Source organism: Phycodurus eques, chromosome 20 (assembly GCF_024500275.1).
Source record: "Phycodurus eques isolate BA_2022a chromosome 20, UOR_Pequ_1.1, whole genome shotgun sequence".
Lineage (NCBI taxonomy): Eukaryota > Metazoa > Chordata > Actinopteri > Syngnathiformes > Syngnathidae > Phycodurus > Phycodurus eques.
In genome coordinates, this window is record NC_084544.1 from 245,001 (window position 1) to 271,798 (window position 26,798).

Genomic DNA, 26,798 nt, shown 5'->3' on the forward strand with positions numbered 1-26,798 from the left:
GAATGAAGGATGACGCTCCGAGCCGATGGCTTTGTTGCGAAGCTATCACCCAAAATGCCGGCCCGTACATATGGCGAGATGCTCTCGGGCGCTTCCCGGCTGATCGTCGGCTGACCAGGATTGGAAGAAATGGGATCCGGAATCGTCAGATGAGTAGCCTGGAAGCAGCAGAGCTTCATCCCGAGCTTGCTCTGACGAAGGTAACTCCTTTTCAGCTAGCGTTAGCTACATTTAGCGAACAAACACGCTCCTTCAATCCTTGTTACATAAAAACATAATTTACTCCCACTCGTTCACATTACAATGTGACATCTGTTGCCGGTACTGATTTGAATTTTCCATTTACAGCTCGTCCATCTTGCAGGAATTAATGTCGTGAGTCGAACGTCTTTTAGGATTGCGATGACGAAAAGTAATGTTTTGGGTTTTTTCCCCCCTCGCAAAACACGTCATCACTAAAAAGTATTCTCTAGTAATCGTATGTAATTGTTTTTTTTTTTTTTTTTTAACTTACAGGTTATGAATCCAGCAGATGTTCGACTCCCGTTCCAGTACGCAGCGCAGACAAAAAGGTAATTGAAAGCTTTTTTTCTCTCCACGTCAGCAATTTCAACAATGTATTTTTATATGAATCGTTATATTTCTAAACTGCACAGGTTGTGCTTCGAGCAGAAGTAGGGACTGGTTTCAAGGACAACGGGAACCACACAAGATCCCATCCACCGCTACAAAAGAATAAAATCCAGATGTGGATCAAACTTTGCTGGATTTTATGCGCAAGGTAATAAAAACCTGGACGACGGCGCAAACGGTAGAGGAGGAGAATTTGGAGGAAAAAGGCCCATTTGTCCATCCATTTTGGTCTCCTGTAAATTCTGTACATAGTTATACTTGCAAATGAATTATTTTTCGGTCAAAAGTACTTTCTCAGTGTTGTTTTATGTTCAGATGTTAGAGATTTTCACTAAAGAAAAAAAATATTGGTGTCAAAGTCATTGTTCTGCTTTCACAAAGAGGCTGTTTTCTCCGTTTTTTTCCCTCCAGAAACAGATTTGGCTGAAAGTAGCCCATATGGGACTGCTGATTACTAAAGAACGTTAATAAGCTGGAGACAAACTCCCTTTCTTTCTCCCTTAATCATGAACCTTAACCTTCATTTTAAAACTGCATTTTGTGGTCACTTTGTCTTTGACGAATATTGACATTTGTTGTTTGGGAAACATTTGAGTGTGACAAACTCGCAAAGAAGAAATCAGGAAGGGGGCAAACACTTTTTCACACCACTGTGTGTGTGTAAAAGCATACGGTAGACACACACAGACACACATCATTGAAATAAAAAGGTAGGTTGCATTACAACCTTTCCACAAGGTGCTCGCCTCACGATGTTGCCGTAAGACAAAACCGGCCTCAGTCTCAGCACAAGCACTAAATACATATTTGTTTTTTTAATCATCTGCAGATTTTAGCCATTTGCGGTCAGGTCCCGTCCCTGTCCCCCGCCAATAGCGGGTTTCACCGTTTTTCAAATTGACAGTGGAGAAAATGCACAAACATTAATTGATTATGAATCACTTCCTGGTGTGTTCTGTAACATCTGTCAGAAAATTGGCGAAAATGTCGATGATTGTTTACCAAAGTAAAAGCAAATCAGTCTGCTTTCATGGAGGACGGCAGGTATCGGAGAATATTTGCTGTCGACGGGTTCAAATTCAGAGCGTGTGGGCAATTTTTAGTGGAACAACGGCTCGAAATGATTAATCGATTGCCGAACTAGCTTTCGATTAACTTCATAATTGAGCAGTTGTCGATTAATTGCTGCACCGAAAAACAATGTGTTGTCACGGTACGAAAGGCCGACATGACGGCTAACAAAGGAGGAAGTGATTAGTGGTAGAAAATATGAAAAAGATGGCCCACTTTCGGGGAAGGGTGTTGATGGAGGAGGACGGGAGGAAACATTTCAGGCGTCCTGCAACACGCGCCCGATTGCGCTCGCTTGCCCGAAAGACGGTGACGACAAAACAAAAGTCCCCATTCTCACGAGCGCTGACACAAACTCAGTCAATGGCAACATTGTGGAATAACCGCAACATTTCAGAATAACCACAACATTCCACTTGTGAGACGAACAGAAAACGAACCCCACGTTTCACGTTGGGTGACGGCGACGCGCCTTACACGCGTTCTCCGATATCGACGAGATGACGACACTCGCGCCTGACGTCACCTGCACATCATCTTTCAAAAATCCAAATCCAAAAAGTTTCATTACAACTTTTCCACAACCTGCTCGGCTCACGATGTCCCCACAAGACAAAACGAGCCTCAGTCTCACAAATCTACACAGTGACAAACATACACGTGCACACACACACACACACACACACACACACGCAGAGAGAGGTGCACTCAGACACAAATCACACTGACACAACCCTACGCGTAGACACAAAAACGCACAAACTACAACTTACAAGGTCTACACAGGCAAAGACACATACACATGAACACGCATGTAGGAAAACACGTTCACATTGACACGCGCGCACAGTGTGCGTTTACCTCGGATGACCCTGGCTGTGTGTGTGTGTTTGTTTGTGTGTGTGTGTGTGTGTGTTAGCTTAGCTTCGTCACACGTCGGCGTCCACCAGGAGAGCCGCTCGAGCGCCACCGCAAGCTCGTTCGCTCGCCGGGAAAACAACCGGAGCGGCTCGTTCCGCTCGAGCTAAACAAGTTAGCCTCAGCGGCGGCAGCTAGGCGGCTAACGGCTAACTGTCGGCATATGCACTTTCACCGGCGGAGGTGGGTTAGGGTGGGGGGCGGTAATGACCAAAGTTGCCCCCTAGAGGAAAATCGGCGCGCCAACAGAACAACTCTCACCGCGCGCCGACGGTCGCTCGTCCAAGTTGAAGGCGAGCAGAGCAGCGACAAGTTGCTGAGCGTCTTACCTGCCGTGGAGCTGTCGCGCGTGTCGCAGCCAAAGATTGAAACGCGCGAACGCGCGCGTACGCAAGCACGAGCGCACATTAAAAAAAACAAAAAAAAAACAACTACTTGCGCTGCACGACATTCCACGTGACCTTCTACGTCACGCTTATTTGCATGTTTACAAAATTGAAGGCCTCGCGCCCTCCTCAGTTCGTTTTTTTCTTTTAGCTTTATTTTTTTGGGATTGATCTTTTTTGTATTTATTTTTATTATTATTTTTATTATAAAATAAAGATATTATTATCTATTCGGTTCTATTCTTAAATTACTTATTTTTTACTGTCAATTAAAGATATAAGGCGGCACGGTGAACGACTGGTTATCACATCTGCCTCACAGTTCTGAGGACCGGGGTTCGATCCCCGGCCCCGCCTGTGTGGAGTTTGCATGTTCTCCCCGTGCCCGCGTGGCTTTTCTCCGGGCACTCCGGTTTCCTCCCACATCCCAAAAACATGCATGCTAGGTTGATTGACAACTCTAAATTAATGTGAATGTGAATGTGAGTGCGAATGGTTCTTTGTTTGTACATGCCCTGCGATTGGCTGGCGACCAGTTCAGGGTGTACCTCGCCTCTCGCCCGAAGATAGCTGGGATGGGCTCCAGCACGCCCGCGACCCTCGTGAGGATAAGCACAACGGAAGATGACCGAATGAATGAATGAAAGCCATACCCCCTCCCCTTTTCATATCCAGAAACCGAATCACCGTGACATGACGTGACGTGCAACTCGTGACGGTCTCGGTCGTTGTGACGTAACACCTCAACAGCTGTGACGTCATCGGCCCGTTGCGTCAACTTTGGCCCGATGACGATGGATTTACAACTCTATGTGCCACTCCATTACTCGTGACCTCTGGCACTCTTCCTATTTGTTTGTCCTTTTTATCTGTTGTGAGTATAATATTTACTTATGTTTATGCACGTATATTATAATATCATTGAATGTATCCACCCATCCATCCATTTTCTGCGCCGCTTCTCCTCACGATGGTCGCGGGCCTGCCGGAGCCTATCCCAGCTGTCATCGGGCAGGAGGCGGGGTACGCCCTGAACCGGTTGCCAGCCCATCGCATGGCACATACAAACAAACAACCATTTGCACTCGCAGTCACACCTACGGAAAATTTAGAGTCTCCAATTCATGCATGTTTTTGGGATGCGGGAGGAAACCGGAGTGCCCGGAGAAAAGCCACACAGGCACGGAGAGAACATGCAAACTCCACACAGGTGAGGCCGGGGATTGAACCCGGGTCCACAGAACTGTGAGGCAGACGCTCTGACCAGCCGCCCAGCATGCCGCTCATTGAATTTATATTCTTAAAAGATTGGAAAAAAAACAAAAAAACCTGTGCCAGGGCGACCCCTACACGTCTCTGCCGGAACTGCACGTGTGGCATATTCCACGACCTCAGTCCCTGGGACGTCATGACGAAACTCATGACCATGAAGTAGTTGCGCCATTTTCCAATTTTTTATGTCTTTCAAATTCTTGATCATGTGAAAACGGATCAGTTTGGACAGTCGTGTATGAGCACTCGTGAGCGTCCTCGTGCACGGGGGGGGGCGTGGTCTCTGGAGGACGGGGTCAGGTGAGGTTGCCAGGCAGCCGGCAGCAGCCCATAGAAGAAGAGCTTGGCCGACGCTGCTGCTTAGCAACCGAGGGGGAAAAAGTGCAGCGGCCTGAAACGAAGCACTCAAGTGAAGACGTGAAAACAAGTGATGACAACACGAAGAAGTCTATTTATGAAGATATGAAAAGATGAAAATGTGGAGATGAAGACATGAATAGATCAAGCAATGGAGACAAGAGGTGAATAGATGAAAACAAGTGGTGACAGCATGAAGACGAAACGAAAATTTGAAAATGAATGATGTTAAGGAATGAAAAGATGAAACGATGAGGTGGTGAGGACCGGACAAACATGAATACAGCGGCACCTCGTGGCACCCCGTTATAGCCGTTCCATTCTTTTGAGGTCATATGCACCCGTTTTACTGTGAAGTACAAAATTGTTTTGTAGGCTTTCTTCCTGGCCTAAAACGCCCAGAACAGTACAAAGTTATTGTTAATACATATTTTAAAAAAGCTTTTAAATGTTTGAAAGTTTCACATTTTATCCAAACTTATCACGCCGGTGAGCTTGGTCACGGTGGCATTCTTGACGGACAGTACTCATCGTAGGTCGAGTCGCTTTCATGAGCCCCGAGGAATTAGTGTGCTGCCTAAGACAAGGGCGTGCAAAATCCTCTCGGACCCTCCGCACCCCGGTCACCGGCTCTTCCGGCTCCTTCCCTCAGGTAGGCGCTACCGATCGACGCAAACTAGAACTAGTAGACATTCCGACAGCTTCTTCCCTCTTGCGATCAACTTCTTAAACTCTTAACCTACAATTCCATTACAACAAGCTGGCAATTTTTTGACTTGAGTTCGTTGTCACATTTCTGTGGGGCCAATGATGTATGACTCGTGCACTCACTGTCGTTGTCTCGCCAGCCACGCTGCACTATTTGCATATACCGGCCACTCGTGCCAGAGTAGCATCTGCTCCATTTGCACACTGATTGAGGAGTATCTGTAACATTTGCACCACCGACATTGTCCCAGATGATCGCGCCACTCGTCACTTTAAACCGCATACGCTCCTTGGAGTCTCGGCGGCCTTTGCACAATGGTCATCGCACCGGACTATTGCAATATGAGTCATTCGAACGGCTCTAAGTGCTAGAGGACTCTGCATCTTTTGCACAATTGTCAAAAAAAATAAAATAAATACCGGCATTACCAGAGAACTAGCAACCCTTTATTGCTCAGTGACTGGTTTTTTTTTTTGTCAATGTCTTTATGTCTCCAAAGTCCATCCCTCCATTTTCTGAGCCGCTTCTCCTCACGCGGGTCGCGGGCGTGCCGGAGCCTATCCCAGCTGTCATCGGGCAGGAGGCGGGGTACACCCTGGACCGGTCGCCAGCCCATCGCAGGGCACATACAAACAAACAACCATTCGCACGCACAGTTACACCTACGGGCAATTTTAGAGTCTCCAATTAATGCATGTTTTTGGGATGCGGGAGGAAAGCGGAGTGCCCGGAGAAAAGCCACGCAGGCACGGGGAGAACATGCAAACTCCACACAGGTGAGACCGGGGATTGAACCCGGGTCCACAGAACTGTGAGGCTGACGCGCTAACCGGTCGGCCACCGTGCCGCCTGTCTCCAAAGTGTTCTGTAAATTGACCGTCTGTTGTACTCGAGCGGCTCCAACTACCGGAGACAAATTCCTTGTGTGTTTTGGACATACTTGGCAAATAAAGATGATTCTGATTCTGATTCTAGTTCCAAACCCGTTGCCAAAGGCTTGACAAAAAACAAAAGATTCCAAAGACGTGTTTTGTGATCCTAAGAGTTAACACCGCAGCCTCGCTGCTCTTTCTCTGTGCAGTGCTCTATGCACAATGGACGACGTCAATACCCCGCATTCACGTCTTTTGGAATCGGATCTAGTCATATTGTATAACTGTGACCCGGCAATGCATCAGTCCCCTTCTCTGCCTGTATTGCGCCACAGCGCCAGTACAAAACCGTGGCCAATTCTGGAACCAACAGACTTTGTCAACGGCAGTCAAAGTGACAAATGCAAACTATTTTTGGACACACCGTTGAGTCCCGACGGTCCGTTTAATACGATATCCGTTATATTGGGGTCTGTTTTATTGAGGTTCACCGTATATGAAGAGATGAAAACGTGAAGACAAGATGAAGAGGCGAAGCGATAAATAAAGAAGTGAAGGCACAAATAGATGCAGTCAAAAGATGAGGAGATGAAAAGGTGAAGACGTGACGCTATTCCTCGACACCATCAGCCTCCGTCACGCGTCAGTGTAGTGAATCACAAAATGGCGTTTGCAGATGCACACGACTCACTCTTGAACTCCCTGTTCGACTTCCCACGGACGACGCATCACACTCTCGCTGTACTCTACTACTTTTATTGTGTTGACAAACTGGACAGGAAGCCGTCCAAATAAATTACTTTGCCCCGAGCTTGTTCAAACACTTCCTGGATGTCAAGCGTCATCACACGCCCTCTTTGTGAGAGGCCAACATTTATGGACGGCGGCCAATCAGACGCAGAGGTGTGGCGGCGGGGTTGCACCGGGGCATGACTTCCTGACCTCCAGGAAGTTCTGTTGAACAAGAAGCACGTACAGAGATTACATGTGTTAGCTACGCTCCCTCCACCGGGCCTCCGGCGGACCTCCGCCGGACCTCCTCCTCACTCAGCCCCTTATATGGCGTCACTTCCCGACGCCGCCTCTCCTGAGCCTCCTCTCCAGCCCCGCCCCTTCACCCTGGGGGCTCAGCTCCAGTTCTGAGCGGTCCGTGTCCAGGTCCGGGTCCTGGACGGGTCGCGGCGGCGGGTAGTCGGGCTGGTAGTAGCGGTACGGGTCGTCCTCCTCTACCTCGCCGTAGTTGGGGAAGATGTTGGATGGCAGCTGGACTGCAGGAACAGTGACGCCGTCAGTCAATTCAGTCCATCAGTCCGCTTCACCTCAGAGCGACACTCAGACGTGAGTGAAAACCCAGAACCAAGATTGCCGCCGCACGACACTTTAATAGGTTTTGATTGGGTTAGTGGGACAGGAAGAAAAAGAGGAGCAAGATAAAGATGACAGGTCGACGAGAGCTCGGAAGAAACATGCAGCCGACTCCAGAAACAAAGTGTGTAACACTAATTCCTGTGGGCGGCCTTCACGTCGTACCTCCAACGTTGTAGCCCACGCAGGAGTTTTGGTCGCAGTAACCGGGAGGCCCGGCGGAGCCCACCGGCCCCGGAACGCCGGGGCGTCCCGGTGCTCCTGGATTTCCGGGTCTTCCCGACGGGCCTTGGCTGCCGAGTCTGCCTTGGCCCGGAGGACCTGCGGCGAGATGGCGGAATGTGAGGACGCTACCTCTTAGTGTGGAGGACAAACATCATGAGGGGTTTACCAGGAGGTCCTGCAGGTCCTCTGGGACCTTGAACTCCCTGAGCAGCAGAACCCTTTTCACCCCTCTCCCCTGGGGGACCTGCACGCACGCACACACGCGCGCACGCGCACACACACGCACACACACACTTTGTAGAAACAGCCCACATTATTCCTGTTGGGTGCCACCCGTTAATCCACTGCGCCCACCACACCTCGTTCTCCAGGTTGCCCATTCTGGCCATTTTGTCCGGGGAAACCGGGCCTTCCAGAGGGCCCTTGTTCCCCTTGGGGCCCCGGGGACCCATTTCGACCAGGCTCTCCAGGAGGTCCCGGGACGGTGCGGATTGTCACCGACGAGCTGGGCGCGTGGTTCAAGATGGCGTTGAACTGAGCCATGTGACCTGCAACCGGCAAGGTGTGGGGTGGGTTTATATAGGCGGGCTCCTCCGTCCTAACTTCTCCAGATGGTTAGCTGCGATGCTAACGTACTCACTCTGGATCAGCTGCTCACACACCTGCCGGGCGATGGTCTGCACCGTGGCCGTGGACTGCAGGTCGCCCTGGCAACGCAAATGCACAAAGTCAAGTTACAGGAGGAGACGCAAAATGACAGCAGGTTGGGGCGAGGATGGCGTACCCGTTCCCCTTTGTCACCCTTGGTTCCCGGTGGACCCTGCACAGAGAAGGAAAAACATGACAGCAGAACCAAAACACTCGAGATCTGCCCTGACTGGAAACGACCAGTCAGAACATTGATTGAGCCGGAGGCGTATGGACGGAAACGTCGTGCGGTAGTCCGGACTTTGTCCTCGTGGGTCAGTTGCACAGTGACTCATTCGTCGATGGATCAGAAGATTCTCCCTTCGACTACTGATTAGTTCAATCACATTTTGTAGAGGCGTGGTTCCCACTTAAGAGTGCGAGCGGTCCCCGGTTCAAATGCCACACGAGCCCTTCGTTTCGAGTCCGGCTAGTTCAGTCGGTAGAGCTATGTTGGGCTGGACGGGATAGGAGATCAACCACCAGCGATTGCTCGGGAACCTCCCGCACGATCTGTCTCCCTGCATCTTCGGTCAGAGGCACGTTGGGGAAATAGCTGCCTGATGTTCAATGCTTGGACTCACCGGCGGTCCGAGTTCTCCCTGTTTTCCTGGGGGTCCCGTGTTGCCGGGGGCCCCCGGGGCTCCTGGACTCCCCTGCGGATGGGAGGAAAATTCCTGTCAGCCACACAATCCGTGGAATCTCTACAGTACTACTCCACATCATTCCAAATCACTTACAATAGTTCCGGAGGGGCCCGGTCGACCGGGGGGGCCGTCTTTGCCAGACAGCCCCTGTGGACGAGAAAAGCACGTGTGTAAGCGCGCGCGCGTGTGTGTGTGTGTGTGTGAGAGACACGGGAATGCACGTTGACCACACTGAGCGCAGCGTGACTCACTCGGGGGCCAGGAAGTCCTTCTCTGCCGGGAACGCCCACCCGGCCGGCCACGCCCTGAAACACAGAGGTCGCTCCAGGTCACTGGCCTGCCGGGTTGGGAAATCACACACACGCATTGTAACACTTCCACAAACTCACGCACGTACAAATAAACACGGACACGCACGCACCTGAGTCGGCAGCATTTACCTGCAGACCTTGTTGACCGAACTCTCCTTTCTGTCCTCGCTCCCCTGGAACGCCCTGCACGTGAAAATACACACACGTACATAAAGACATGCACGTGAAGACGCGTGCGACATGCGAACATGCTGGGGGTCTTACTGGGGAACCCCTGATGGAGCGCCCGCTGGGCCCCATCGGTCCTGGCGCTCCCTGGGGTCCCGGTACTCCGGGTTCACCTAGTGCTCCAGCAGGCCCCTGGAGGAAGGGTTGACATTAGGGCTGGATGATAGTGGAAAAAAAGGACACCGCGCTGTGTTTTAAACCTGCGATGTGAAATAATGCAGGATCGGGGTTGGAAAAGTTCATTTTCTCCTCGAACTAGTTCGAAGTTCAGTTTGTCGTATCAAAAATTAACTAGTTCGGTTCACAGTTCATAATTCAAAATTTTGAACTAAGGTCACCAGTCCAAAAACAAAGTATTTCATAGTCCCCCCCCCAATATGTCGCTGACGGGGCACGGCGGGGGACTGGTTAGCACGTCCGCCTCACAGTCCTGAGGTTGCGGGTTCAGATCCGGCCTCGCCTGTGTGGAGTTTGCATGTTCTCCCCGTGCCTGTGTGGCTTTTCTCCGGGTACTCTGGCTTCCTCCCACGTCCCCAAAACATGCGTGCTAGGTTAATTGAAGACTCTAAATTGCGCGTAAGTGTGAATGTGAGTGCGAATGTTTGTTTATATGTGCCCTGCGATTGGTTGGCGACCAGTTCAGGGTGTGCCCCGCCTCTCGCCCAAAGTCAGCTGGGATAGGCTCGGATAAGCGGTATGGAAAATGGACGGCTGGATGTTGCTGACGGGCTATTCCCCTCAAAATACCGGCATTTCCTTTCCCTACTGTTGCCGCCCATTCAGTCCACACTCGTAGCAAGCTGTGGCTTTCACTCTGCAATCTCAAAAACATGAGCAACAAACGTGTTGTGTGAATGGTTTTTTTTTTTCCAATGAGGACTCAAAACAAAAACAGGACTTCTGTGCTTAAGTGCAAACAAAAACACGCAACACAGTAGGAATGGAAAACTGGTGAAAAGACAACTTTGATAACTTTGCACTCCTCACGGCACTGGCTGACTATAGTAACAAAATAAGGTATCGCTTCTTATATTACAAAACAAAATAAATTCCATATTGTCAGAGTGTGATCGCACAGTGTTTCAACTAAAGCATTCTGAGTCAAGTCATCATTTGCCAAGTAATGATTTGTTTTACAATGATGTACTGTATAACAAAAGAACACTTTCGCTCACACCAGCCTGGTTTCATTCTGGAGCGAAATAGGAAAGAGAGCGAGTGTACACCCTTTGAAGCTTTGGAGAGCTTCAGGTCCCTCTGCTGGTCACTTCGAACATTACAGTTGTTTCAATGTATATTAAAGTACACCAACATCACAGCAGACCCCACCATGTGACTACGGCGCACACGCACATCGCGGCGATGATGCTCAAACTAAATATCGTGCAGCCCTAGTTGGCATCAGGTCATGACACCTCATGACATTCGCTCACAGCGTCCGACCGGGTTGAAAAGAATCAAAAACTGGACCTGACATCCCAGTCTACATTTGGGTCAAAACTCACCACTGGACCTGGGACTCCGCGATCACCTCGGGCTCCTCGTATCCCTGGCCCTCCCTAATGGAAAAGAGCAGAATGTGCTAGCTTCAGAATGTCGAAAAGTGACACTGTGCATGTGCGTGTCCGTGTCTGGCTCACAGGGGGTCCGGCAGGCCCTGCGGGGCCTTTGCTGTCCTGGGTGCAGGTGCAGGCCTTGGGCATGGCAGGACACTGGGCCTCGTTACGCTGGGCGGTCACGTGACGAAGACACAGTGGTGTTGTCATGATAAAGAGGAGGGATGGAGATGACCTCCTAGCACGTGGCCCCGGAAGCGTACGGAGGACTCACCAAACCAGGAAGTTCACAGCACCGATCCCTGGAGGCCCACGCGGTACTGCACGCGATGTCAAACATCTGGAGCTCAAACTGCAACGCAGCGACTGTCAGCCAACTGTCCGCCGACCGAACCCAAACCGGTTGCTCTTACTGGTGCCGAGTTGTCCTTGTTCCCTCTGGATCGAACCGTCCTGCCCAGAACTTCCATTCCGGCCGTGCTGATGTTTCCCGCCGCCTCGATGGCCTTGGTGGACACAGGCTGACAGTCCACCAGCACGCTGGCGCTCGTCTTGCTGATCACCACGTGAAGCTGCACAGAGGATGCGTTTTGGTTGACTTGTCTTCTTCATTTGAGGACAACATCGCCCCCTTCCTGTGTTTGTAGCAGGAACCACATTTTGCTATACTGGAAAACACGATGTGGTCACAGAAGCACAACTAAGCGGCGGCGCCCTAACCTTGTGAAAGCTTCCGTGGAAAAGTTTTTGGATGTGCGGACCCTCGAAGGTGACGGTCTGAAAGTTTCCTCTGTAGTCATTGTTGAAGAAGGTCAACGTCTTCCCCCCATCTGCACCGTGAGCCGACACCCGTGAAGTAGAACTCTGCCAATCTACAGAAATGATGCATCAAAGATTCCAGACTCACTGTCCAGGATGACGCCCACCAGTGGCTCGTGGTCCTGGTCCAGGACCTCCCAGAGTGCGAAAGGTTCCCGGGGGGTGCCGGGCAGCAGGCGGAACAGCAGCGTGATGGTGTAGTCTGACGGAAGACCTTCAGGGTGGAGGAACCTGAGGAGAGGTTAAGCATTCTGAACATCACAACATCTCTGAGAGACAGATGTTTTCTTTCGCCCCTCCTGAGATGAAGCAGAACCTGGTTGGCTGAGCCAGCAGAGCGTCACTGTGCAGGCGGAAGCACGGGAATGCGTTAAAGGTTCCGGGTACCATGGAAACGCCAGCCAGCGAGCTGTAGCGCTCCTCCAGCAGCCCAAACAGCTCCATCATGCGGAAGCCTAGCAAGCACCGGAGGAATAGTTAGCGGCTACTTGGCTGACCTCTCAGAAGGTTCTGGACTCGCAACCTCGACAGGATGGCGGCTAAAGTCTTACCGGGAGCGGTGCCGCCATTCATGGCCACTGAAGGACATGCTGAGGACACACACAACTTTTATTGAAGCAAAAAGTCACCAGGAACGTTCCTGGCTGGTGGTCACTCACTGGCCGTAGCAGCTTCGCACACGAAGGTCACCAGCTTCTCTTCGATCTTCTTGAAGGCGTCCAGGTCGTCCACAAAGAAGACGTGTCTGTCGCTGGGTTTGCTGGCGATGCTCAGCAACTCGCCGTAGTCCGCGTCAGCGAAGCCGATAGCGAAGACGACGAAGCCTGTCGGGACGCCGCACGAGTTACAGCTCGCCCGTGACGTGCGGCGACAGGAAGCGGCGAGGAGCTCAGCCGACCTTCCGCCCGCATCTCCTCTGAGACCTCGTTGACGTCATCCTGCGATCGACCGTCGGTGAGGACCACCAGGACCTTGGGGACTCCCCTCCTGACGCCGCCCTCTGCCGTGAAGATGCTGTCCTTCACGTGCTGGATTGCGCGACCTGAGCGGACAGAGCGCATCACTACACGGGGCGCTCCGAGCGCAGGATAGGCCATACTGTACGATCAGGTGATCTCTGAGGTCTTGCCCGTCTTGGTGTTTCCTCCCTTGTAGGAGATTTTGTTGACGGCATCCAGGAGGCGCTCCTTGTCGTCGTACGCGTTCAACGCAAACTCAGTGCGCGTGTCGTCACTGAACTGAGCGATGGCAACCTGCGGCAAGCCAGATGTGGACTCGATGGTGTGACGCGAGCAAATGTCCAGAAAGTAGATGGGCCAGCTGCTGCCAAATGCCAAGATGTGGCATTCCGAAGAAGACTACCTGTGTGCCATCAGGTCCAATCTGGTCCAGCGCTCCGGCGGTACTGACCAAGAACCCGATGATCTTCAGGAAGTTGTCATCACCGATACTCCAGGAACCGTCCACCAAGAACGCCAAGTCGGCCTTGGCTGCCTTACAGACTGCACGTGCGTTCTACATGTTTAGCGCTTCCTACGCTGCTGTTCGGGAAGGTCGGCACTCGGTCGAACGCGCGCTTACCTTCCTTGGCAGGGGGGATCGTGGGTTGCGGGGTGGTGGTCGGCGGCGTGGCGGGCGCCAGGGTGGGGGCGGCTTCTGTACAAACGGTCACAAACCTGTGATGTCGCGTCCCGTGTTTTCACGCCGTCTCGGCGGCGGTCGGTGGGTACTCACGAGTCTTGGCAGTCGTGGATACGGCCGGGCCTTCGGTTCCGTCCTGCAGTCGCGCGTAAACGTTGATCTTGTGCGGCGTGTTGGGCCTCAGGTTATCGAAACAGTGGCGACTCGATCCCGCGCTCAGCTCGGCTTCCTCGACGTGACCGCCTGCGGTTCGGAGGCCAGTGTGGCGACGCCACTCCTTTATTCTACATTTTTCATGAATACGTTGCTCGCTCCACCTTCAACGAGGCGCGACAGGAGCCTCCGGACTAATCCGGCTGCTGAACTCGACCCCGCACGCGCCTCCGCGCACGACCTCACCAACGCCCTCTGAACTGAATCGACTGCACTTGCCACAATACGGCGCATCTCGACCGAAGTCCATTTGCGCAACCGCGTACGTTTTCATGTATATATTTGTGGAACAGTGGATGGATGTACGTATACACTATAAATCATCCCATTGCATTACCATTGTATATTTTGGATAATTCATCATTTTTTTGCCTCATATCATCGAAATTGACACTGTACCTCGCATTGTCCACTGTACATAGTGTGTCGTGATAACGCCAGCTATTGCAATCATACTTTATTACTCATATTTGACGCCTGTGCATCCCTGTGGAAATGGACATACTTATACTGACATATTAATTTGGGGTGGCACTGTCACACATTAATCGTGAATAATTCATTCCAAACAAATGTTGTTTTTTATGCATTGAACCTGTTGGTCAGTGCGCCATTTCATAGTACGTCGATTATACTGCCGCACACGTGAGAGCTCTGCTACCAAAATGGAGGAATTGGATGAAACGGTGTTGTTAGGACCGACGGGGTGCGAATTTCATTGTTTTTTTTTTTTTTTTCTTTTTTTGTGTGCAAATTGCGCAGTTGCAGAGTTTTCATACCACCGAAGCACTTCAGCCTCTGACATTGGATCCGACTTTTTTAACTGCCACGCAGAAACCATTGCAAGGCGATACTGATCTAAAAAAAAACTTTTAATGGCACTTTAACTTTCGGTCTGTTTAGTTTTGGCCCAGGATATTTTCTATTAGTCACTGACGGTGTAGCGGTACACTCGCCTGACTTTGGTGCGGGCAGCGTGGGTTCGGCGACCGTGCGAATGTGAGTGCGAACGGTCGTCCGTGTCTATATGTGCCCTGCGACCGACTGGCGACCAGTTCAGGGCGTAGTCCGCCTTTCGCCCGAAGGCAGCTGGGATAGGCTCCGGCGCCCCGCGACCCTAGCCGGGATACGCGGTGTTGAAAATGGATGGATGGATATTTTCTATGAATTTTTCTACCGTTTTGTATGGAAATCCAAAGAAATGCATTTTTCCAGAGTGAACAATATTCCTGTCTGTGTCAAATATTGGATTGCGTCATCCTCTAAAATCCATTGAAATTAAGCCGTGTTACTTTTTCGGACAAATGTTGTTGTACGGTTAAAATCGTAATATTATTGGAGATGAACTAATTGGTTAAGCCAATTCATGAGATAGATTTTTCGAATCGAGCCCCACCCCGAATCTTCCTGCGTCATAGCCCGCTGTATATATTCGTATGGATGCTATTTAATGACTGCTGATGCATTTCCGGTTGCCTTGTACGCGTGACGTGTAACGAATCTTTCCATTTCTCTTGGTGAGCTGCCTGCAGCGTCTCTTGTCAGTTGCCAACAGGTGGCGCCGGAACTCACCGCTGGCGGACTCGATGACGACCCTGTAGGCGCCGGCGTGTCTCTGCGGCTGCCACTGAGCGCACATGCTGCTCTTCCTCTGCTGGTAAACGCTCAGGTCGGTCACCGCCAGACGCGCTGCGAGGACACCGCGACACGTCAGTCATCTTCCCGCGCGCGCATTCTGAACGGAGCGCCGAGGGACTCACGCGTCCTGGCCCGGCCCGACAGCGCCTCGCTGGACCCGCCGCCGTAGGACGCCAGGACCTTGACGCCGTACTCGGTGCCGCTTAGAAGGCTGACGATCATCATGGTCCTCACGTCCTCGCCCACGAAGGTCTCCAGGGCGGGTCCGGGGGCTGCGGGGCGCACGGGACGGTTAGAGGCCGCCGCCTGCGCCGGCGTCTGCCCGACCCACTGACCCGACAGCGGCTGGTACACCACGCGGAAGCCCGTCGTGGGAGAACCGGGAGGGTCCCAGCTGATCCGGAAGCGGTTGTACCATTCCTCGGACACGCGCAGGTTCCCCGGAGGCGACGGCGGAACTGAGAGACGGGCAGAGAAAGGGTGAGACGAATAGAGAAGGACGGAGAGAGAGAAAGGCGAAACAGAGACAGAGACAGAAAGAGAGAGGGGGAGAGGGGAAAAAGAGACAGACAGAGAAAGAAGGGAGGAGTAAGGGAGACAGATGGAGAAAGGGACAGAGAGAGTGAGGGACAGATAAAGAGCGATGCAGACAGAGCGAGAGGTGGGAGAGAGAGAGAAACAGAGCGCATGAGAGAGGGAGAGACAAGGAAGAAACAGGGAGACAGACAGACAGACAGACAGCGAGAAAGCGACAGAAAGCGGGAGAGGGGGGAGACAGAGAGATAAGATAAGAAAAGAAAGAGATAGCCAGAGACAGAGAGCTTGAAATCAAGATGGGGAGAGGGAAGGAGAGAGAGCGGGCGAGTGAGAGAAACAGAATGAGAATGAGAAGACAGAGCGCAAGGAAGAGGGATGGAGAGAGAGAGAGAGAAACCAAGTGAGAGAGAGAGAGAGAGAGAGAGAGACAGGACAGAGAGCAAGAGAAAGAAGAGAAATCCGGATGACGGGCAAAGATCGCCAGCGCTGCCGTTGCCCCCCCCCCCCCGACGGGCGTGGCGACAAACGTACGCGTGCGTCCGCTGGCCGTGACCGTCGGTCCGTCTCCGTCCGGATAGACGGGGGTGACGGCCATCTCGTAGCGGGTGTCGGCCGACAGCGGTCGGAGAACCGAAGTGGTCTGCGTGGGCGGAAGCGTCCTCTGACACACACGACAAACGGCATCAGCTCGTCTTCCCTCTCAGGCTCCTTTCAAGCGACATGGCAGAACGCCGCTCCAGTTTTTGCGAGCGCCGACCGTCGGAAACTAATCGCGGCCGAGCCAAAATGCCGAGTCGGGTCACGTGAGCTTTCGCACCCAAAATGACGCTTGCCTAACCCTACCGAGCGAGATCCCAAAAATAAAGCGAAGCGTGGAGAGTCTTTGTCAATGAATGGGCCTTCCAGGGCGACAGCCTGTCAAAATATCGTTCTTTTTGTATTATGATCGCCCGGCCATTAATCAGCTTCTCCCTTGGAAATTGCACCCTGTTGTTTCTGGAGAACAACACCAGGGGTCGCCGTTGTTCCCCGGCAGCGAGAGTGTCGGTCGCCGACGGGAATTTGTTGGCGATCGTCCGCCTCGGTCGCATTCGGTCACGTCGCTCCGTGTTCGGCGGGCCGCAAACAGACGACTTCTTCTGGCGTTCGGCAACGGCGCCCCCTTGGGGTTCATTCAATGACTGCATTTCTAACAACGCTTTTTGCCTTTTATTGCTTTGAGCTTCTGTCATTTTACAATTTTCAATTCCTATAAAGCGCAGCACATCGGTCCACCATGTTGTTTGTAAATGTTTCTTTGGATAGGATTGGATCTTATTTGTTCTCATCAATTCACCTTATCTTCACGAAGTCCACAAGGAGTAGACTTTGATGAGACAATACGGTCTTGAAGTGTTTCTTGGTTGCTGTTAATGTTACATCTTACCTTCATCTCATCCTAACTTAACCACGTGGTCTTACCGTCTCTCGGTTGCCGTCTGTGCTGCCGTAGCTGAGGCGGTAATGGCGGACGTCGTGGGCGTCCGCGTGTTGCCATGACACCCGCACGCTAAAGGCGGTTTCGTCATCGACGGTCACGCCCCGCACGCCGTAACGAGGAGCTGCGACCGCCACCGCCGCAACATCGACGACGAAAACAACCACGACAAGGATCACCACGAAAACAACGATCCGACGACAATCAAAGGTGCGTTCATCGATCGAGTGGGCGGGACTAAAGCAAAACGAGAAGCTCACCTGCAATGGTGGTGGTTGTCACAGCAACAGTGGTTGTTCTCCCGACTACAAATAACAAAAAACAGCACTCAATTCAACACTACGTGTGTGCGTGCGCCAGTGTTAGAGTGTGCGTGACTGTGTGTTTGTGCGTATGAATGGATAGGTGAAAATGCGTGTCTGTTCATATTTGCGTGTGTGTGCGCGCGCCGAACATACCGGTGGATTCCAGCAGAACGACCTGCTCACTCTCCACTTCGTTCCTGTAGATGGCGCTCATGAGGACTTCGTACTCGGTGGAGGGGCGGAGTCCAGTGACCATGTAGGTGTTTGTGTTTACGTTGACCATCACCTGACCACACACGCGCGCGGGTTACAGATTCGCTACACTGCTGTTTGTTGATGTCCCCCGCGCCACACACACACGCCAACCTCTCCGCTGTCGCCGCCGCCGTCATAGCCGCCATCCGTGGGCGCCCAGCCGAGGCGGTAGAGTGCCACGTCGTCAGCGGGGGTCCGCCACGACACCCAGAAGCCCGTCGCGGAGGTGTCGTGGGTCTTCACGTCCACCGGTTCCGGAACGTTCCCTGCGCACATTGGAATCCCCGTTAGCGGAGTCCGTGTCCTGAGGCCCGGCCCCCCTCGGGCTGGATGACTGCTCGGTGTGTGTTAATGTGTCATTGTTGTAGATAATGTAATGATTTGCTTCTCTCATCCTGTTTACAATTCGTGCTTTGTCTTTGTTTCTCTCTCCCTTCTAGAAACTTTGTTGTGTTCGACTGATCGACTCTGATTCTCAATAAACTTCAATTATAATACTAAGAAACCACAGCGGAAGCTTCAAAACTCCACTGTGACACCGTCAAACTGTTCCGGCATGAAAGGGACACAGATCCTCCATTCTGCTTGACCGGACAGCCGAACAGGACAAAACAAAAAAAGCAGAGTGCGAGATGTCGTCGCGGCGACGCCGCGAACGCTTACCAGTGGAGAAGCTTCGCGTGACCGGCTCCGCTCGTCCCTCCTCGTACGTGGCGACGACGCCCACCGTGTACTCGGTCAGAGGGCTCAGGTTGCTTAGCAACCATGTGGTCTCGCGGCCCACCTCCACCTGCGCGCGCGCACGTCAATCGTCGTCATTGTTACCAGTCAATCACCAGCTCACGCGTTTACTTTCCACCTTTTATTGATTTGTGTTTCTTTTTTCGGTCACCTGGTTGCTTTCGACGCCGTCGCTCCTGGCGTAAACGACGCCGTAGCCCGCCGGCTCGCCGGAGGCCGAGTCCCATCTGAGTCGGGCCGAGCCGTGGCCCACGTCCGTCAGCCGCAGATTGCTCGCCGGGGGCAGCGCCACTGAGGGGGAGGGGCGCATCAGCACACGTGCCCAATCAGAGCGCAGCGATCACCCGCCCCGGCCCGCTCTAGCCGTAAATCAACGTCGGGCACGACTGACATCGAGCGGCGAAAACTTTACGAGGAGTTTGGAATGTTTGGAATCTTTTTCCTTGGAGCTTTAATTAAAGAAGACGTGAAACGAAAGAGCGGCGCCGTCGGCCTCGGGCGCCGTCACGCCACCGTCGTCGCGCGTGTCGTAAAACTTAATGAAAGGCTGAAGTGCCGAACGGGAAGGCGGGAAGTGCACAAAGGCTTCAGGACAGGAAGTCTGACGCAGAGACGCGGAGACGTCGCCGGGACGAGACGGCGAGGTCACGATCCCCGCGCTCGCACGAACGCCTCGAGAGCGGCCGTCTTGTCGCCACTCACGCGTGCTGAGCTGCCCGGTGACGGGGTCACTAGCCTCTTCGCCGTACATGGCGTACACCGTCACCGTGTACTCCGTCGACGGCGACAGACCCTCAAGCTCCGCCTCCTCCACGTCCGACGCCACCTTCACCTTCATGAGATGACATCATCATCTTCAAATGATGACGCCATCTTCACACATCATCATCATCATGATCCTTCCCTCACCTCCTTCTCGTCGTCGGGTTCGCCCCGGCTGAGCGGCGCGTAGAGGATCATGTAGCCCGAGGCGGCGGCGGCGGCCCCCCAGCGGACCCTCACGGTGCGGTGGGTGGGCTCGGACAGGTCCAGGCGCTCCACGGTAGGCAGGGCCACTGCGGGGTCAACACCACCGAGGTTAGGCTTCGGCTTTTAGCTTTCGGCGCGGGGTCTTTCCCGCCCGGCCGGCCCGCGTACGTGTGGTGGCGCTTCCTCTCAGCGCCTCGCTGGCGGCGCTGCGGTAGACGGCGAACACGGCCACCTGGTACTCGCTCCGAGAACTCAGGTGGTCCAGCAGGACGCTGCGTTCCCAGCCCGGGACCACCTGTGAGCACAACGCGTCACCGTCGCCGAGACGCCGCCGCCGTCACGTGCCCGTCGGGAACCGACGACCGAGCGTTACCTTCTCTTCCGGCTTTCCGCCGCTCGCGGGGTAGTAGACCACGCGGTAGCGCTCCGCCTCGCCGGCCGGCGGCGTCCACTTTACGCGGAAACTACGCGCCGTGATGTCAGAGGTCACCAGGTCACGTGGAGGAGCCGCGGCGTCGGGCAGCGGGGCAGGACCTCCTCCGACTGGAAAACAAACACAAACGCGTTGAGCGGCGCTAACGAGGACTCAAATCCGTCGACAATCTTTGAGCATACGTCAGCGCGTCCGCCATATTGGATGTGTCACATCTGCACCTTATACCCACGCAGGTCAACGTACCGAACTTCAGAAAGCCACCACCCAAAAAAGGCAAAAACTTGATTCACTCAGACTTGAGAAACCAAAACCATCGTATGTCACTTTTCACAGTAGGAGTCACAAAGTCAGCAATTGTGCTGGCAAAATGATGGCCAAATCCAATCAAAGGACACTGTGCAGTCCGATCTGAGATCGGACTGCACAGTGTTTAACGCTCACAATATCTCCAAGCAGCAAATCGATGCACGCCACATCCAATATGCCGCCGACGTCACCGTCCAATTCCGCTCGCACCTGCCAGCTGCTCCACCGTGCGGCAGACGCTCCTGGTGAGCTCGTCCACGATGTCGCTCATCGCGTCGAAGTCGGCCACGTTGTAAACGTGTGTGGCGGCGGGTGGCGACGCGATGGCCTTCAACTCGTCCTCGTCCGCGTTCTTCACGCCTGCCCGACCCAGGCGGTAGGAAGGAAGGGAGGGAGGGAGGGAGGGAGGGATGGAGGAAGGAAGTCAGCTCCATCTAGCGGCAAACCACGCCGTCGCCGCGTGGTGCGCTCGTACCGACGGCGAACACTCGGATGCCGGCGTCCCTCAGGGTCCGCGCGGGCGGGACCACGTCGTCCTGGGACTTCCCGTCCGTGATCAGGATGGCCACCTTGGGAACGTCGGCTCGGGACCCCGATTCCGCTCGGAAGCTGTTCTCCAGGGCGAAGGTCAGCGCCAGACCTGCATGAAGTCGCGAGGACGTTTCAAGGACACCTTCCGATCACCTTGACCGCTGACAAAACGTTAGCGGCTCATTTTCATATCATTTGATCAATAACGGTCGAGACACGGCCCCCTGAATTTCCTTTTGAAAATCTATTCATTTCACTGATATGTGTAGTTGAATGACTGCCAGTTGTTATCATCATCGTTTGGAAGATCAAATATTTTTCCAACGTGAAGTTTGATCACTTGCAGCCTGTTTTCGAAAGATGTTCATTCCATTTTGGGATATATGGGATTTTTCTCCGATTGCTTAATTTGCCTTAATTTGACAAACGGATTTGAGTGTCTAAAGAGTTTTTACTTTGATTTGATGTATTTTTCATCGTATTTTATTGTATTGTATTATTTTGCTTCTTTGTCGCAATACACCCGAGCACGAAGCCGTTTCCGTCTTTCGCGTGCGCTCGAGGCCGGCTTCGTTGTTATTCTTTGGGATTTGTCCTCAAACAAGTTGAAGACATGTTGTTGTTGGAATGACGTTTGCGTTCGACTGCCATGAAATCTGCGTACTTATCTCTCGATTGTCTTGACTATGATGGCCTGAAATTTGAAATCCTCAAGAACTTTAAGCATGGGAGACATTCATACATTTAAAGAAAAACAAAATGCTAGGTTCTAATTTTGATGTCTCTGTGTGGCACGGCGGGCGACTGTTGAGAGCGTCTGCCTCACAGTTCTGAGGACCGGGGTCCAATCCCCGGCCCCGCCTGTGTGGAGTTGGCATGTTCTCCCCCGGAGAAAACCCGCGCGGAGCGCCCGGAGAAAACCCGCGTGGGTTTTCTCCGGGCGCTCCGCTTTCCTCCCACATCCCCAAAAAATGCGTGAATTGGAGACTCTCAATTGCCCGTAGGCGTGACCGTGAGTGCGACTGGTTGTTTGTTTCTATGTGCCCTGCGACGGGCTGGCAACCAGCTGAGGGCGTACCCCGCCTCCTGCCCGACGACGGCCGGGATAGGCTCCGGCACGCCCGCGACCCCAATGAGGAGAAGCGGCTCAGAAAATGGATGGATGGATGGAGGTCTCTGCGTAAAATGTCTTTCCCGTTATTAACGGAATGAAATGAAAATGCCCGTATCGTACCCGTCAGGGTGTTTCCGCCTTTGTACGGCAGATTCCTGACGGCGTCCACGACGGCCGCTTTGGTCACGTGACTGTTCAGGTGCCACTCCACCCTGGGCTCGCCGCTGAACTGCACCAAGCCTGCGCACACATCAAACGCACGTCACGCACGTGTCCGTGACGCGAAAGGCGCGAGCTAGCTCACCGACGCGCGTCCGGTCGCCGTCCAGCGTGAAGGCCCGGACCAGGTTCTCCAGGAAGCTTCGGACCAGGCGGAAGTTGCTACGGCCGATGCTCCACGAGCCGTCCACCAGGATCGCCACGTCGGCGGCGGCCGGCGTGGCGCACGTGAACCTGTCTTCGCCTGACCGCGCACACACACACACACACACGAGCACTCACGTTGGCCGGTGCCGATTGAGCGACTTCTCAGACCACCCTAACCAACTTCACTCCCAAAAAGCAACGCGCCAAATCATTTCCTCACTTTCAAAGTGAAGCAATTGTTGAAAAGTGACACGCATTCCAAAAGTGTACATGACACAAAATGACGTTGTGTGTCGCAGTCCGAAAATCACGCCAACCGTCTGCCCACCAAATCGAGAAAATACAGTTGAGTGGTGCCTTGAGATGCGAGCTGAATTCCTTCCATCGCCACGCTCGTATTGCAAATCATCTCCCGCTATTGAAACGAATGAAAACGCTATCATTCTGTTGCAGCCAAAAAAACAAAACCAAAAAAATGGTGTTAGTGTTTTTCATCAGGAAACACGCAGCGCAGCGACGGCCACCTGGTTAGCAAATTTGCCTCACAGTTCCGAGGTCACAGGTTGGAATCCGGCCTCGCCCGTGTGGAGTTTGCACGTTGTGCCCGCGCCTGCGTGGCTTTTCTCCGGTTTCCTCCCACATCCCAAAAACATGCAACTTAGCATCGACGTAGGTTGACTGCAGACCGTGAGCGCAAACGGTTGTTTGTTTAAATGTGCCCCGCGATTGGCCGCCGACCACTTCAGGCTGTACGGAGTCAGCGGAGATACGCGCCAGCACGCCCGCGAGCCGTCAGAAGGAGAAGCGGTTTGGAAAATACGCAGATGGCTGGAAACAGAACGTAAAGAAATGTCTTTGTGCATCACGATTTCATGTTGCGTTACAATTCATTGCGCTGCCCCTCCTGGTGCACCCGCCTTGGCCACCGGGAGGCAGTAGAGTACTGTACACTTCCAGGGGTGTCAAACTCATGCTTGTGGCGGACCACATCATAAAAAGCATATAAATGGGTATGTGTTAAAGACATCATCACGCAACTTTTAGCAACAAATAGACGACCGTCTTGAGCAACGTCCCCTGAAAATGAGTTGCGCGCGCTCACGTCGGCTGTCGGGCCTTCAGGTGTAACATTCTTGTGTGCGCCGCACAAGGTCAAAGTTGAGCTTCTTGCGATTCCTGCCGCATTCCGGTAGCGCAACGCCCGACACGACGCGACACGTCTGACTGCGGCGCCGTCAGCTCGTGCGGGCCCTGGGGGACTTTCTCAAATGCGCTGGAATGTTCTTCCATTTTCACGCAGCTAAACCCCGCGGAGGTCAAGAGCTGCTCGTAGAGCTTAGCTTAGCATTGCTAATAGTGCAACACATTACAACCTACTAGAACGTGTGAGTGGAACTCATTTCAAGTGAGCGCAGGCCTCCAGTCAGGGAACATAAAAGTCCATAGGAGGGATTAAAAGACAGTAACGCACATTAGATTTCAGCGGAGCACATTGGAAAAGTGCATCAAATTACAAGTGCGCAAAAGCCTCCCACTACAGCGCATTAGAAGGCAGTTGAAAAGTGCGCGTTGCGATAGAATGCCACATTTCGAGGCAGGAGACGGGAGTTGAAGTTAGGAGCGGCGGCGGGCGTGCACGGGCAAGGCCGCGTGACTGACGCGGAAGGAGCCACGGCCACCGCCTCGGCCGTCACGCAAGCGCGGACGAGACGGCGGCGAGAGCGGGCGGGCGGGTCGGAGAACGCGGGGCGCGCTCACACGCACGCATCTCAGCTGCTCAACTTTCAACTTTGGAAAGCAGAAGATTGCGTGTACAGCGGCCACGTCACTTCCTTGTCGTCTTACCTTCGGCAGCGGCGTCGGCGTGCGCCGCTCGGCCGTCTTGCGAACTTTGGGACGCGAGCGTTTCTTGTCTTGAGCGCTGAGCTGAAGCCAAAGAAAAAGACTAACTTGTCGGCGTCGACTCTCGGGGCCTTCCGAACCTCAGCGCCTTGCGCCTGACCTTGGTGTTTGGCCAGCAGCGGTTTGCTCCTCAGCGCCCCCCTCAGGGCAAACACTTTGAACGCGTAATCTCTGCTCGCGTCGAAGCTGTCGATCAGCAGCTCGGCGTCCTCTTTGGCCACGCCCACCTCCGTCTCCTCGCCACCTGTTCACACGTGCGCACCTGCGACCTTCACGTGCACGCCCGTGACCTTCACGTGCACGTGCGTGTGTGCACGTCTTACCGGGCCGGGCGCTGTACGCCACCACGTAGCCGTCGAGCGGACCTTTGGGCTCCTTCCAGGACACCGAAAGCTTCGTCGGACTCAGCACTTTGCTCCGGAACCTCCTCGGAGGAGACGCTGGACGCGGCGACAACATACAAACGACGCACAAGCGGCGGTGGGGGGTCACGCGTTTTGCGTGACAAGATGACATCGTTTCATGACCAGTTGTATGCCGTTGTAATCCGTTACATTACTGGGAGAAAATGTGTCGTTAAATCACAGTTGCTTTTGGAAATTCCAATGATTGTAATTTCAGTTACATTTGAAGAATAGCCACAAAAGCTCAGATTTCTTCTCCTGCCACGGCCTCCTTCTCAAGCCGGCGCTTGTGATCGACTCTCTCTCTGGTCACGCGCCATTCTGCAGTAGTCGCAAGAGTGACCTATTTTTCCAACTATGGCGCCCCCTTGAGGTGCAATCTATGACTCGTACTCCGTTACACTTTTGAACCCATAAAAGCAGATGGACTTTGGAACAGTTTCATCTTTCTCATTTTGGACTTTTTCACGGAACGTTGCCCGATCGGCCGTATTGTCGAAATTCGGTGTCGACATGGTGGCTTTCCACGTGCTTTACATTCCATCGTGTTTCCTTATCAGTTCGGTATTGATGTCAAGAAAACTAATTTGGGGTTCAATGTGCCGTTGGCGGCGTCTGACGACCGTACACCTTTTGATTTCTCCTCGATGGACGAACCGGCGACTCGACCCGAGCTGATGAGATTCCCTGCTACTGTCACAGGTGGAAAATCGCAGCCATTCGATCCCGACTGGTATGGGAAGTACCAACGGATCGAGAACGGTAAAGAGCAACATTTTGTACAGCTTGGAGACAGAGACTACCTTTATCACGGGTGGCTACAGAAACTGGAAACGTCTCGGCGATGCCTGTCATTTGATAAAGAAATGATTGACAGGTCGGATTATGGTGACATAATCGATGCTTCTAACTCAAAGGTTTGATTTTATTCAGGCACATGCATGATTGTGGTTGTCTAAGGAAGTTCTGAACTTCATTTGATTCAGTTTGTCATTTTATTTCAATATACGTTTCCCGTCCGGGTCTTAACGGAAACATATAACGTGTGTGTGTGTATATATATATATATATATATATATATAGATATATATAGATAGATAGATAGAGAGAGAGAGAGAGAGAGAGAGAGAGAGAGAGAAATAACCGGGGCAATCCTGATTTTTCCAGGCCTCCCCATTAGCCACGTTCAGCCTCGTGAAGATGTGAACACGTGATGTCTTCACTGAGGTGGTGACCCCCACCCCCTCCACCCTATCGCTTACCTTGCGCCTGTCCTCGTGCAAGGTGGCCACACAGCAACACAAAGAAGCACAAAGTCAACATCCACTGGCGTGACGTCATCGCGCAGTGGCACTTGTCACTGAAGATGCAAACAAACATCAACAAAAACAAACAAAAGCAAAAGAATTCTGTGAGGATGATTGATGTTGGCGCCAAATTTGCAGCGCGCGCGCGCCCGCGGTTACCTGAGGGCGCGTGCACGCGCGTGCGAAGAAGAATCCGAAGACGCGTTCGGCCCGCTGTGCGCGTCCTGCTCGTCTGATGAGGCTGAAACCGAACCCGCCCGGCATACCCGCAGCACCGCCGGAAGTGCTTTCAAAATACCACCGTGAGTCCTGACGGTGGGCGGTCCTCGCGCTTCAACAGGTAGGCGCAGCGCACGTGGGGAGGTTCGGAACGACGCAACCTTTCAATGAGCGACCGATTGGTTGTTTCGGGCGTGTGACGTCATCACACGCTGCAACTTTTGACCTTTCATCCCAGCGAGACGTGTTTTATTTCGGAGGGCTGCTGGCGTCACTTCCTGTGCGCGTGTTCCCAGTGTTGGGAAGCTGACTGTGGAAATCGATTGGCTCACAATTACAAGTTGTGAGCCAAAAATGGGTGAAAATCGAGCAATAGTGGAA

The 26,798-nt window shown here is 53.0% G+C and overlaps 2 protein-coding genes across 5 annotated transcripts in view; both read right to left on the reverse strand.

The window, feature by feature from the left end:
- LOC133395465 (zinc fingers and homeoboxes protein 2-like) overlaps positions 1-3,028 on the reverse strand; it is a 25,779-nt gene extending 22,751 nt beyond the window's left edge. The window contains exon 1 of one of the 2 annotated variants that reach the window (XM_061664382.1): positions 2,952-3,028. The gene's annotated coding sequence lies outside the window, so the exon portion shown is untranslated. Of the gene's footprint in view, positions 1-2,883 lie in introns of both variants that reach the window. The other variant, XM_061664383.1, reaches the window with a different exon arrangement.
- A 3,937-nt stretch (positions 3,029-6,965) lies between these two features.
- Positions 6,966-26,530, reverse strand: LOC133395460 (collagen alpha-1(XIV) chain-like). Of its 3 annotated transcripts, none has more exons than XM_061664366.1 (48): positions 26,358-26,474; positions 26,154-26,251; positions 24,811-24,927; positions 24,588-24,731; positions 24,431-24,511; positions 22,524-22,682; positions 22,340-22,459; positions 21,050-21,214; positions 20,785-20,934; positions 20,206-20,375; positions 20,001-20,127; positions 19,773-19,918; positions 19,566-19,695; positions 19,015-19,154; positions 18,786-18,912; positions 18,234-18,388; positions 18,021-18,153; positions 17,823-17,867; positions 17,547-17,686; positions 16,617-16,746; positions 15,884-16,006; positions 15,671-15,820; positions 15,483-15,599; positions 13,791-13,940; positions 13,638-13,712; positions 13,419-13,558; positions 13,186-13,309; positions 12,955-13,098; positions 12,716-12,880; positions 12,608-12,646; positions 12,373-12,511; positions 12,145-12,287; positions 11,958-12,067; positions 11,651-11,809; positions 11,512-11,589; positions 11,322-11,408; positions 11,187-11,240; positions 9,718-9,813; positions 9,583-9,636; positions 9,394-9,447; positions 9,236-9,289; positions 9,080-9,151; positions 8,593-8,628; positions 8,449-8,515; positions 8,168-8,356; positions 7,975-8,052; positions 7,749-7,904; positions 6,966-7,486 (listed from the first exon to the last, which is right to left on the reverse strand). In XM_061664366.1, exons 2-48 carry the CDS (start codon positions 26,230-26,232, stop codon positions 7,284-7,286), a joined length of 5,514 nt encoding a protein of 1,837 aa, XP_061520350.1. In that variant the 5' UTR covers positions 26,233-26,251; positions 26,358-26,474; the 3' UTR covers positions 6,966-7,283. The 3 variants fall into 3 exon arrangements, with proteins under 3 accessions (XP_061520350.1, XP_061520352.1, XP_061520351.1); XM_061664367.1 differs by having other exon boundaries at positions 7,393-7,596; positions 26,358-26,530; XM_061664368.1 differs by lacking the exons at positions 15,884-16,006; positions 16,617-16,746; positions 17,547-17,686 and having other exon boundaries at positions 26,358-26,530.
- Positions 26,531-26,798: the final 268 nt, after the last annotated feature.